This window comes from Callorhinchus milii, unplaced genomic scaffold (assembly GCF_018977255.1).
Source record: "Callorhinchus milii isolate IMCB2004 unplaced genomic scaffold, IMCB_Cmil_1.0 Scaffold18, whole genome shotgun sequence".
NCBI classification, from domain to species: Eukaryota; Metazoa; Chordata; class Chondrichthyes; order Chimaeriformes; family Callorhinchidae; genus Callorhinchus; species Callorhinchus milii.
In genome coordinates this window covers 6604828-6618587 of record NW_024704759.1, presented here as the reverse complement: position 1 = coordinate 6618587, position 13760 = coordinate 6604828, and the positions used below count along the sequence as shown (strand labels likewise).

Genomic DNA, 13760 nt, shown 5'->3' with positions numbered 1-13760 from the left:
ACGAGGCAGCCAATTGTGCACAGCAGTGTCTCACAAGCAGTCGTAGATTGAATGACCAATTTATTATTATTTTTACGATAACTGCAATGACGTGATAAGGCACTGTATCAAAAGCAAGGATTATTAATACTGTATATCATCAATGAGGAAATTGGCAACATTTCCCAATCATAAACTTCACCAATGCAAATCATGGAAAACTTAATCTCATAGAACCACAGAAATCTACAACACAGTCGGAGGCCATTTAACCCACTGGATTAGAAATCATGTATCGCTACTCTCTGCCTCTTCTTTCTGTGAACTCTAATACGCTTTTCTCCACATTCACTTATCTAATTCCCTCTTAAATGCCCCTTAAATTGTACTGCTCAGCCGAGGGATATTCTGCTGTAAATATCTGTTCCAGACCCTTTCGAATCAGTATTTTGCAGGAATAAAATCAGACGGGAGATAATTAATGTAAATGCATCGCCCTCCGATATTTAGGATTATTAAGGAATTTAGAATGACTTAATCTTTAGTAAAAGGTTTCTGCAACGATCCAAGGAAAGAGCATGTCATCCCTCCATGTAAAGTTTGACAGATGGGAACCTGTTCTGGTTAGTAACTGGTTGTTCAGATGGTTATAATGGGAACTTAGTGGGTTTTAGGCTGAAAAAAGGGAAACAAACGTAACTGAAAGCAAGAAGTGCAGACCAATGCCTTGTTTAACTCAATGACCCTCAGTTAGAGAACAGAATATGCTGCGGTGTTAATTATTATCATTATCAAAGAACTGTCAATTAGGAATGCACAAATTAATGGCTCACCAAGATTATTCCTTCACTTATGCCAGGCACCTGCCATGTCAGTCGCAGGCTTTACAAATGCTCAGCCACCTATTGACACATTCCTGATTTATTGTGGCAGGAATCTCACTCAAAGTAACCCGCAAAGTCTGAAAGTCAATACGCTTTTTTTAAAAAAAAATACGTTTCTCCGGGCTACCGTGACCCAGCAGAGCTGACAATTCATTGTGTTTTTATTCACCAAACCCGGAGTCCAGATTAACCTGTAAAGTAACAGAGTGTCCTTGTTACATAATAATAAAAATTAAAATAATCCTTGCATTTGATATAAAGTCTAGCACGCCATTGAGATGTCTCAAAGCACTTCACAGGATATACTGTAAAGTGGATTGACTGTATTTTTGTAGGCAAAACACGGCAGCCAGTTGCGCTCAGCAATTTCCCACGGGCATGACAATATTTATTTGGGGGGGTGGGGGGATTGTTGGCCAGGACACTGGGAGAGAGAAACGCCCTTCTTTTTTTGACTATAATACTTATATATGAGGCAGGGGATGAGCAGCAGGTCTGAGTTAGCTGAGTGGATCGAGCACATACGAGAAGATCAGAGAGATAGGGAGCTGGTAGCATGCAAAGGAATTGATACGCAAGGGTGAGGATCTGGAAATCAATCCATCGGATGGAAACCGGGGAGCCAGTGCAGTCTGATGAGTTAGGATTAGCCGGACCTTGTGGATGGAACAAATTATTATTAAGTGTACGGCTGGAGTTTAAACAGCGAAAAGGTTTAAACAGCTGAAACATGCCACTGCGGTAAAAAAAACCACTGCTGAAAATCAGCACTGAACCAGGGCCCATTAGAACTTCAGTCTAACCATCTCCCAAAGGGGCTGCTTTGGTTCCTCAAAGTGAAGAATTACAAAACGAGTCTCCGAAAGTTTCCGTTGCAACAAGAGTTTGAGAAAAGTTTCGTCCTCTTGTGATTCAGTATCAGACTTTTACAGTGGGGGAGGGTGAGGGCTCGGTAATTTTATTCAGCTCAAGTAGCAGGTGCAAAAGTGAACAAGCACGATAGAATTATTTGGCTTATTTAAAAGAATATGGTAATGTTCCTCTCCTTCCACTCCCGTTCTCTCACCATCTGTCATGTGTGAAGTGCTGTTGGCAGCAGTCTTGCTATTTGTTCAGACAAACACAATGCATTTGCTCAAAACATAATGAATATTTCTTGCTTTTGCAGCCAGGAAGTCATGACACTGATGTATGCCATTGCAGATGGCATCTATTTCTATTAATAAAGACATATCTTGAGCAAAGCCCAAATGCTACATTCAGAAAAGAATGCCATTTATCATTTCTTTCACTTGACTTAGAAAGGCAGCGGGCATTGTTAACTACCTCAACTTTCTATAAAATTAGTGTTGAGAAGCAGCATGAGGAATGTTCGCAGAGGATTTACAGCCAAGATGATCAAATGCAAACTGAAATCGCGATCTAGCTCCAGAGTTCACCCATTCATTCCTGGCTTGCTCGACCATTGTGAGTTATAATAAAAATCATCATTATCATCCCTTGCATTAGGTGCTGTGCCTTTCACGTTAAGAAGATGCCTCAAAGCACAGGATACAATAGCGATCCTTGCATTTGATATAGTGCTTTATCATGTCATCAAGATGTCACAAAGCTCTTCACAGAATATACTGTGAAGTGAATTGACTATATTTTGTGGGCAAAACATATAGTGTGAAATGGAGTGACTATAACTTTGTAGGCAAACGCGGGAGCCCATTTTCACGCGGCAATGCCCCACAAACAACCATGAAGTGAATGACTAATTTTATCTGGGGGATTGTTGGCCAGGATCCCAGGAGAAACTCTCTTCCATTTTTGTACAGTGCAATGGGATCTTTAACGTCCACCAGAACAAGCGCAAATAGGACCTCAGTTCAATATCTCATCCGAATGATAATGCAGCACACCCTCAGTACAGGACATATAACACTGATTGTTATAAAAAGTCTCAACAACAACTTGCATTTATATATCGCCTCTCACACAGGCTAGCGTCCCAGAGCGATTGACTGTGGTGGAGCACGACACCGAACCAGGGGGAATGGGGAGTTGACCGCAGGATAGCATCTCGGAGTACCAAAATGCCTTAAATATCCTCTGCTCACCTCACACCTGAGGAAAAAAAACCTACGGGTTGACAATGGGAAGACCACAATTTTAGAATGGCAACTCAAACCGGTGATTGTTGCCCCATCAGTTGTGTTTCCCCGGCAACTTTTCTTATGTTTTCACCATTAGTTTATCGACTCAGCGAAAAATAGATCCCACAGCTGAAGAATGCCAAGACTGAGTATTGTAGCAATCCCTTCAATTAAAACATGCCTCGGGCTAGTTTGCACAGAGCTTATTTAAAGTCCTAGGAGTTTGTTTCCTTCCAGGCCTGCACACGAAAAGGCTAAAGGTAGATTAAAAAGTCAATTTGAAAAGAACTCTATCCGCCTCACACTGGAAGATGTCTCTCTTCAGTGTTCCTGGGGCGAATGGCAGGAGACAGCTGATGTGCAGAGTACTTTTCTGTTGGTGAGATCCCAAACTGATTGCCTTGTAGCGACACAGAAACCAATCAGTGGTGGGGGAGAAAGAAATGGAGTAAAAATATGCAGGGGGGTAGGATTAAGAGAGGTAATGGTAAACAGGGCATGCTATAGTTTTTTTGAGTCAACCACATGTCCGACACATGCAGAAACCCGATCTCTAACAATGGCATCCTTATATTCCACAGAGCAATACTAATGGGACAAAAAAATGCTCCTTGTGATTATTAAATCCAGCTCGATTAAAGTAATGAAAGAGAGAGAGAGAGAAACAGAGAGAGAGTGGTGCGATGGGGTGGGGGGGGATGGATTTCCCTCACTCGAGTAAATGAGCAGTGACTTTGATTGTTAATACATTGGGAAATAACAGATGAGAACAAGTGAATTACCAGCTGGTCATAAATCACAGGGCTCCGCAGATATAAATCATTTCATTTCTCAGCTCCCGTGATCCTGTACCTAGCCAGTTCCTTCCAGTGTACTGGTAGACGCAGGCCTTTGCTGCAAAATATACAATTGATGTGTTCGGCTGGGGGTGGAGGGATGGGGGGGGCTATATTCATCTGTTGGAAGGAGGACAGCAGATGAAGTAAGTTGTTGGTGCTGTCTGAATTCCTTTTAGAGCAGCTTGCCGTTTAGATTGACTGGAGTCTCCTAACTACCATAGTTATTGAATGGCATGTTGCTATTCTGGCACATTTATGTTGGTGCGCTTATGGACCCTGGTACAATGCAGGTTGGCACCACGCCATCTCGCCCACGCTGCCAAGCTTACATCCACCCATGATGCTATAATTTCAGTTCCATCTGAAAAACCAATGCACACGTACAGACGTTATCCTGATCCTCCAATCGCTTCATGATCTTGCTTCTTCCTAACTTTACATCCTCCCCATCTCTGTCCTTCCGCCCTTGTCCCTCTGCTGACATCCTTCCTAAGGTGGGGTGTAGTGGAAAGGCTTGAACAACTGGGTGTGTTTTGAATAGACTACAATTTACATAGCACCTTTCACATTGGCAGGACATCTCAAAGTGCACAGTGAGGAATGGGGAGGTAAGAGGGAGAAAATAACTGAAAGTGCGGGAATTGTTGGAGGTGAAGTCCTTCAGATGAGACGTTAAACCAAAGTCCGATCTGCCTGTTCTAGTGAATGTTAAGAACCCCAGGATTATTTGAAAGGAGAAGGCAGTTTGTCCTGGTGTCCTGGCCAAGAATCCCCCAGATAAAATTTGTCATTCTCTATTTATAGGACATTGCTGTACGTACGTTGAGACTGTGGAAGGATGGGGGAGGGCGAGACTAAAAGGAGGAATGTACTGGTTTTACAAAAGATAAAGTATATAAAAATACTGACTGTCCAGCACTTTGGGACTTCCTCCCTACGTGAAAGGTGCTCTATAAATGTAATGTTGTTGTTGTTGTATAGGAAGAGACTATTCCCACTGGTGTAAAAACTGTAACAGGACTGCAACACACTAAAAGCAGACATTAGATGTTTTTTTGGCACAGGGTTGTTTGAATGCTGAAGTTGTTAATAGCATTAAAGTAAAATCCATAACAGCATTTAAAAGGGAAGTGAATACATACTTGTGGAAATATAAGATGAAAGGATGCAGAGAAAGCGTAGGGGGTTAGAATTGGAGTGGTTAGTTGCAGTGGCACAGTTTGCACCAGTACTGAATGTCTCCTTCTGCGCTGTGAACCTTGTATAATTGTGTAGGCCATAACCCACCATCCCTGCACTGTGCGATGAGGTCATATGTTTTAATGGGCATCAGTCCATATCACCCACAAAGTAAATGCACTCTGGCTGGTAAGTCAATTAATGACTTGCCAACTACCACCTGTCAATTTCTTGGGCAATTTGCAAGCTCAACCAATTATGTGAAAAAAAACAATGCAGACCTGTTATAAAGCACCTATTTTTAGCACCCATTCAGTTAAAACAGGGTTACAGGGTACCCTGAACACTTCCTCCTCTCCCGCTAAAATGGCTGACAGCCAGATCATTAGGTCACAATTGACAAAATAAAATCATAATAATCTTTGCATCTGATATAGCGCCTTATCACATCTTCAAGAGCCTCGCAGAATATACTATAAAGTAAATTGATTATATTTTGTGAGCAAAACGCGCACAGCCAACTGCGCACAGCAGCGACCCACAAACAGTCACGGATTGAGTGAGAAAATTATTATTTTTTTTCTTTCTGAAGAGATCACCTCCGGAAAGCAATCCGACAATCGATTAGCAACCGGGTTTCTGTTTACTGCGAGGTAAACAGAGGCATGTGGAGTAAAGAAGCTTGTCCAACATTTCGCCCATCACTTCCTGGTGCAGTGTACAGATAGCTGATGACTCTGAAGTCAGCCATTTTAGCTTCCCACCAATAAAATAATATGTATTCAGGTCATCAGTTTGCAGCTGTCATCACTTCCTGTTTTATGTAGATAACATCACAGGTGAACCCCATCGTGTCTCTTTACCATGTGGATCGAGACCTTATGAATCCCAACCACTGTGTTATAAGAGGGTTCCACTGTACTTACTTTTAATATCACGTGCCTTATCATGTAGAAATATCTCAATAAGTGCTTCACTACCACAAGTTGTTCTCAAGGTATTCTCTTTTTGGGAATAGTTTGCAATTGCTGTTATACAGGCGAATGTGGTGACTAACCCACATTAGAACCATCCCACAAACAGTGGTCAAATGATACAGGGGAGAATCAGGCTGCTGAACAACCAATGACACTCAACAAATGCCACAAAAATACATTACGCCTCAATACACTGCACTACAATCCTGTGAGGAGCACCAACCTATTTCCTTACAATCGTACAATTGGATAAGCAAAGCAGATCAAGTGATACACTACAACGGAATTTGCAGCAAAAAGCAGGAAGGGAACTAACACAAGGCTGGGAATGAAGGAAGTATTACAGACTGGGAGATACATTTGAAGAGAGGAAGGCTTAAACATGTCAAAACAGAGTGGAATAAGGACTAGAGATAAACTGGAAATATACACGGGCAAAGTAGGTAGAGAGAAGATTAATTCAAGGCAACTTTGTTTGAATCCCTAGTGTTTAGAGTATGTGTCTAATCACGAATTACAGGTTATTTAATGGGGGTTGGAACCTATAAAACAAGTGCTTTATATGTCACAAAAGATTTAGTCATTAATGAAAGATTGGATTCATCTAATGGCTGTAAATTGATTGAATCAAATTGGTTAGGGATTTGTGAACATGGTAGGATAACGGTTATAGAAATTTGCTGTAGACAACTGGACCAGAAAGAACAAGTTGAATTTGGAATACTTTGAACAATCAAAGAAGACAAATAGGAAGGACAGAAAGTAGATATGAGCGATTTCAACTGTCCAGAACGGTTTAGGTTTGGGAGGTGGGCCACATGAATCAATTGATGTACATTACTTTACCCGGCACATCTTGTTTCCAACTTGACTTGATGCTTGATGATCCATTAACTCCTCTGAGCCATCTGCAGGATGTTTCCTCTCCTCACACTGTGTTATCTCACAGCTATTTATCACTTTGTGTCAACTGCATCATTCCGGCTCAGTGGTAGCAATCTTGCCTGTGAGCCAAAATGTTATGGGGTCAAGCCAGCATGTCAGGACTTTGAACTCACTCCAATACAGTGCTGAGGAAGCATCCGACAGATGAAACGTTAAACCAAAGTCCTGTCTGCTTCTTCAACAACAGCAACTTGCACTTATATAGCACCCTCCATGCATACAGCATCACTAACCAAGATTGCACGGGTGAGCAAATTATTCAAGTGGATGTCAAAAATCTCCTGGCTTTATTGAACAACAGAAGGGAGTTTCTCCTGGTGTCATGGCCAACAATCCCCCAGATAAAACTGTTCATTAACTTCATCGCTGTTTCTGGGACTTGCTGCGCACACAATGCCTGCCAACTTTGCTTACAAAATGTACAGTCACGACACTTTTAAGAAAATACTGTGAAGCACTTTGGAACGGTCTCTCCCGAAATGAGAGATGCAATATCAAATGCAAAGGTTATTCTGATTGGACAACAACAAGTGCAACAACAAAATTACATGTGTATAGCACCTTTCACGTCGGGAGGACCGGCCAAGGCGCTGGACAATCAGTGTTTCTGACCCGAGCTTGGGGTCGGTGATCAGGGAGAGTGAATGGAAGTGGGGGAAGGAGGATGATCGATGGCACGATCGAAAAGGATGGTCTTGAGATGGGTATTGAAGAAGGCAAGGGAGGGGGTGAGGTGGAGGGCCTGCAGGATGGAGTTCCAGAGGGTGGGATTAGAGTGGCTGAAGACCCACCCGGTGGGCCAGATGAGATGGAGGACATGAAGCAGGCCGTAGCCCACTGAGCGGAGAGAAGTTGGTAGGGAGAGGAGGTCGCAGAGGTAGTGGGGAGCAAGGCCATGGAGGACTTTGAAGGATCTTGAACTGTATCCTCTGTGTGATGGAAAGCCAGTGGAGTCGGGCGTGGATAGGGCTGATAGGGTCACGGAGCCTGTTGCGGGAGAGGACACGAGCTGCAGTGTTCTGGATGATTTGCAGCTTGTGGAGGGAGTAGTTGGGGAGACCGACAAGAGGGAGTTTCCGTAGTCAAGCCTAGATATTACGAGTGCGTGTATGAGGGTTTCGGCGGACTGCGGTGTGAAACAGTGACGGAGCAGGGTGATGTTGTGGAGGTGGGGGAGTCAAAGCAGGTCATGGCATGGATGTGGGATAAAAAGGATAATTGAGGGCCAAAGAAGATATCAAGGTTCTGGACTGGCTTAATAAGGTGGTGAATGCATCCTTGGATGGTGATACTGTCAGTGCCTGAGGTGTGGAGGCGCTGACGGGAGCTAAGCAGGAGAGCCTCGGTCTTGTTGACATTCAATTGAAGAAAGTTAGCTCTCATCCAAGATTTGATGTCTGACAGATATTCTGACAGTGGTCCTGGAGTCAAGGGTGGAGGCAGAGAGGTAGAGTTGGGTGTCATCCACATACATGTGGAAGTTGACCCCATGTTTGCGGATGATGTCACCAAGAGGGAACTTATCGATACTGAAGAGGAGGGGACCAAGGAGAGGAACATTGCACTAGATGGTGCGGGGGCTAGAGGGGAAACCGTTCACGGAGATGGTGGAGACGGTCTGAAAGTTAGGATATGAACCATTCAAGGACAGAACCATGAAGGCTGAGATCAGAGGACAGGCGGTGGAGGACAATAGACTGGTCAACGGTATTGAAGACAACAGAGAGGTCAAGGAGGACGCGACAAGGGGATAGAAATTGCGGCTTTTGATGCAATCACTCTCACCGCTGATAATTATCACGTCCCACACTTGTACCATTCACACCCTCAAAGTGTGAAGGAAAAATTCAAGTAAGGAAACAACAACAACAACAAAATTACATTTGTATAGCGCCTTTCACGTCGGGAGGACGTCCCAAACAACTTATAACAGGCAAACCACTGCATTAAGTAGTTACCGCAATACGCATAGAATGATTTAAAAGAGCTTGAAAATATATTTTATTACAAGAGAAAACAAGTTACGAACCGCTGGACAGGTATATTAAAGGATAACATATTTCAGGGAAATAAAACACACGGAGAGAAGATGGGAATCAGGGCAGGTAGATTGCAACAAGCCAGCCATAAGCTTTCCAATTCTCCAGTGTTTTCTAAATTGATAACTAAAGCTAAGATTACATTTCAGTGAGTAAATCCAGAGAAATACATAACTTGTCAAGAAATGTTATACTCAAATCAAAATTTCTCCACACTCCGATAAATCTGTAATATTTGGAGTGTCAGCCGTTTAATGGTTATTCCACAACTACATTACAGCTCAAAACAATTTGCATTTTATAACCCAGCAACAAAGATATCCTATCAAAGCTAATATCAAGGATAGCTAAAATACAGTCAATGTTAAAAAAAGACAATTGGGAAATTAATTGACCATTTTTCAATGTTATTGTTATTGAATTTTGTAACTGGAAACCTGTGTCCTCTTGTCCCGCTGTCTTGCTGCATCTGCAGGGGCTGTTCTCAGTTTAACAACAAGAAATTACATTTGTATAGCACCTTTAGTTTACATTCTCAATCGCAGTTCCAAGTTTACATTCTCAGTACCTTGTGGTCAGAGTACTGACTAGCTCGTCCTGACCACACAGGTACATGGAAAGAAAGAACCTTTATAGCATCTTATGACATTGAAACGTCTCGTAGTGCTTCACAAGATATGATGTAGTGATCGTTCTGCTAGGACTCTGTGCCAGAAAACTGTCTTAGTCGGCGTGAATGATCAATTAAAATCTTATATGATGTTGGTGAGGTTTGAATGCACATTGGTACACAGCCTGATTGAGAATTAACTCTGTTGGTGAATCCCATCTCTCCTGTGTAAGTATCTCCCCGACCAGAGGAGAGACTCAGACTCCAGTCGGAAGACTTCGATTTCAAACCTCACGTCGGGACTTGAGCTCAGGGACTCCAGTGTGCAATAATAATAATAATTCTTGCATTTGATATAGCGCCTTATCACATCTTCGAGACGTCTAAAGCACTTCACAGAATGTACTGTAAAGTGAATTGGCTGCATATGTTGTGAGCGAAATACGGCAGAAAATTGCGAACAGCAGTGTCCAACAAACAGTCGTGGATTGAAGTGACCAATTTATTATTATTAGTTTTAATTTAATTTATTTGTGAAGGGATTATTACCCCCAGAAAAGCGATCTGCCAATCAACTAACAACCGGGTTCCTACATACCGCTAGGTGAACAGAGGTGTGTGGAGTAAGGAAACTTGGCTAAAGTTTTGCCCTGCCGGGAATCGAACCCAGGTCCTCTCGTTTGCGAGGCAAGTGCTCTAACCACTACTGTTACAGGATTCCACATGCAATTCTTGTTGCATCAGAGTTCTGGCCAAACTGAGTAGAGGTGACCGTGAGATAGGTTCAGCACAAAGCTCAGTAGAATGGTCGTTAAAAGTCATATGAGCATAACAATAAAGGACACGACAATATTTAAACAACTCAGGGGGAGGAAACTGAGGCGGACTAACTAATGAATGAGCAGCCCACTGGGGACCTCAGCCTTCGAACCATGTTATTAGAAGTGAAGGGATCATGAGACTAATTTCAATTATTATTTCAAACTCAGTGTTAGAAGCAAAGTCAATCCAAAGCAACAAAATCAATGAGTTGAAACGTATTTCAGATGTGAGGTGCTTCAGGCTCTCCAAAAGCATAAAAATCAAACCTTATTTCAAGACAGAGGAACAGCCACAAGCACTTCTCCTTCACACAGGGTTACATAACAGAGCACTGGACACGGCAGTTAGAATCCTTATACAAGCGCCGGTCAGGCCAACTATTGGTGCAAATCTCTCTGATATAAACATATTCACAGGAAGGGTTCGATGACTCCTATCTCAGTGTTAGCTCAGATCAATTGGTAGGCCAGAAGGTTGCGGGTTCAAGCCTCAAGTTGGGACTTGATGTCACAGTGTGTCTAGACTGACAGTGCGGCTCTGGGGAGCACTGGCTTGTCGCTTTTGCTGTCTTTCATGTGAAACATTAAGTGGTGAGATCCTGTCCGCCTGGTCTAGAGGATATTCTATTCAGAAAGGAAAGGAACTTTCTCTAGGTGTCCTGGCCAACAATCTTCCAGATTAACTGGTCATTTACCCCATGACTGAGAGAGCTTCCTGGCATAGAGGCCCAGTAGAACAATCACTACACAATAACATATGAAGCACTGCAGCACTGTGAGACATTTCAATGTCACAATAAAAGTTCTTTCTTTCCATGTATCTATGTGATCAGGACGTGCTGGTCAGTACTCTGACCACAAGGCATGTAACGTAAAGGTTGGTGCGAGTGCAGGCGAGGTGTGTATATTCAGAACAACAACTACAACTTGCATTTATACAAAGCACTTCATGCAGGGCAGCGTCTCGGAAGGTTTAACAGTCACGAAGCCTGATGGCTTTCCAACCACGTGTTAAGAAAGAGCAGTTGGGAAGCCACAGGAGCCTAACAACAACAACAACAACTTGGATTTTCATAATGTACTCCACACAGGATCCAACCCCCTGAATCCAACCCCCTGATGAATCTAACCCATTCCAACAGTCCATCAGTTCTGAGCAAACAGCTTCCGACATTTCACTGAGGAGCCTAAGATGTCGGTTGTAACTAGGGCGGTTCACTTTTCATTCTATTTTTGTAGAAAACACAGCTGGAATCCTAACGCAGAGGAATGGCTTCAACCGGCGAGAGCAGGATATCTACTTTCTCCCGATCTTGGTGGTGGACAGCGGCCCCCCGGCCCTGAGCAGCACAGGGACCCTCACCATCCGAGTGTGCGGCTGTGACAGCCACGGCACCATCCAGTCATGCACTGCGGCCGCCTACGTTGTTTCACCCGTCCTGAGTCCTGGGGCGCTCATCGCTCTGCTCGTCTGTATCCTCATACTAATCGGTAAGCGACTCAGCCGGACACAAAAGCCTCATCGTATATTACCATCCGTTCGCCTACAAATACGATGCAAAATTCGATTTGTGTAGCAGCGTTCACATCAGGAGGATGTTCCAAGCCGCTGGTCCTCCCGACATGAAAGGCACTATACAAATGTAACATTGTATTGCATTTTGTAAATACACAGTCACCACACGTCGCACCCCCTGACACTCCATCCCTGAATGCTGAATCCCTCTGCTTAGCCCCCCCCCACTTTCCTTGCCTTCTTCGAGGCCCACCTCAAGACCTCCATCGTTGGCCATGCCTTTGGCCACCTTCCCATCCCCACTCAAATCGGCTGCGGATTTCGCCCGCAAAACACACAGTGAATCCACTTCACAGTATATCTGCGAAGCGCTTTGAGACACCCTGACAATGTGGTAAGGCGCTCTATTAAACCCAAGGATCGTTATCAATATTATTATTAGCCTGCGAGGGCTTTGACACGTGTTCCTGATGTGTAAAAGCAGAGCTATGAAACGCCAGCATTATTAGTATAATTACAATACAAATAAAACAGAGACGGCTGGAGGGCAGGTTGCTGACAGCCTCTGTTTCCTTCCGTTCCAGTGTTGGTTCTCCTCATTCTAACCCTGAAGAGACACAGAAAGGGTCACATCATCCCCGAGGACGAGGAAGACATGAGAGACAACGTCATCAAGTACAACGACGAGGGCGGAGGGGAGGAGGACACGGAGGCCTACGACATGACCACGTTAAGGAGCCTGTATGATTTCACCGAGGTGAAGGCAGAGGCCGGCTTGACGCCAGAGCTCCACTCTCTGCCGCAGTGGTTTCAGAATCCCAATGCGGATTTCTCAGTTTTTAGGAGTTTTGTGTGTAAAAAGCTGGAGGAGGCTGACGCGGATCTCTCCGTCCCTCCATACGACTCTTTTCAAACGTACGCATACGAAGGCACTGACTCTGTGGCCCAGTCTCTCAGCTCCATTCACTCTCTGTCCAGTGACTCGGAGCAGGACTATAACTATCTCAGTGACTGGGGACCGCGGTTCAGACAGCTGGCCGGACTTTACTCAGGAAATCAGGAAGACGATGGATCCTAGCATTACCATTTGACGTTCCTTTTTCCCCCTTTTATCGCAGAACAATACAAAATCCTTCCCCGGTTCGAGTTGTGTCGCTTAAAAAACAAAACCCTTGTTAGCCAGTATTTGGGAAAGATCGCAAACAATCTGTTTTGCAAAAGCAAGAGCGAATCCCGACCTGGGAATCGACCGTTTCTTTCCTTATTGTGGTCACACGATGCCAATAAAAAGGAAAGATTATGCACAAGTTATTGGCAATTATCCCAGTTCAAATGTTTCGAAAACCCTCCCCTCCCTCATATTCCTGTTAAGGTTGGGTAATTGTTGTACAAGGGCATCACGCTGGCACTCTGGTCACACAAATTACAGGCGAGGTCACTCCTGAGTAATGGTACGACGAGAGAGAGACGGCAACTCAGAGTTAAGAGCGAGACTGCAGTGCGGAGGGTTCTGAGGGCTATTGGTTCGTCATATCTGAAGTTCAACTTAATTTATTTGCAACCAATCACTCGAAAAAAGACTTTTTAACAATTGTCATCTCTAAAGCTTTTTTTTCATTTGTATAGACGGCTGGAAATTTGCACAGACTCAGGTGGACGTGTACTCACCTTGCCCCCACATGGTGAATTTGAACTCACAGTCTAGGCTGATGCTCCAGTGCAGTACTGGGGAAAGTGGCAGCCCTACATTGCCAGACAAGATGTTAACCCGAGGTCCCGTCTGTACCTGTTCAGGTGGACATTGAAGATCCCATGGCGTTATTCGAAAAG

The 13760-nt window shown here is 43.9% G+C and overlaps 1 protein-coding gene across 2 annotated transcripts in view; it reads left to right on the top strand.

The window, feature by feature from the left end:
* LOC103172959 (cadherin-22) overlaps positions 1 to 13282 on the top strand; it is a 143442-nt gene extending 130160 nt beyond the window's left edge. For both annotated transcript variants that reach the window (XM_042341765.1, XM_007885645.2), the window contains 2 exons: positions 11654 to 11905; positions 12515 to 13282. In XM_042341765.1, the coding sequence (XP_042197699.1) occupies positions 11654 to 11905; positions 12515 to 13008 (746 nt within the window). In that variant the 3' untranslated portion in view covers positions 13009 to 13282. The remainder of the gene's footprint in view (positions 1 to 11653; positions 11906 to 12514) is intronic.
* The last annotated feature ends 478 nt before the right edge of the window (positions 13283 to 13760 follow it).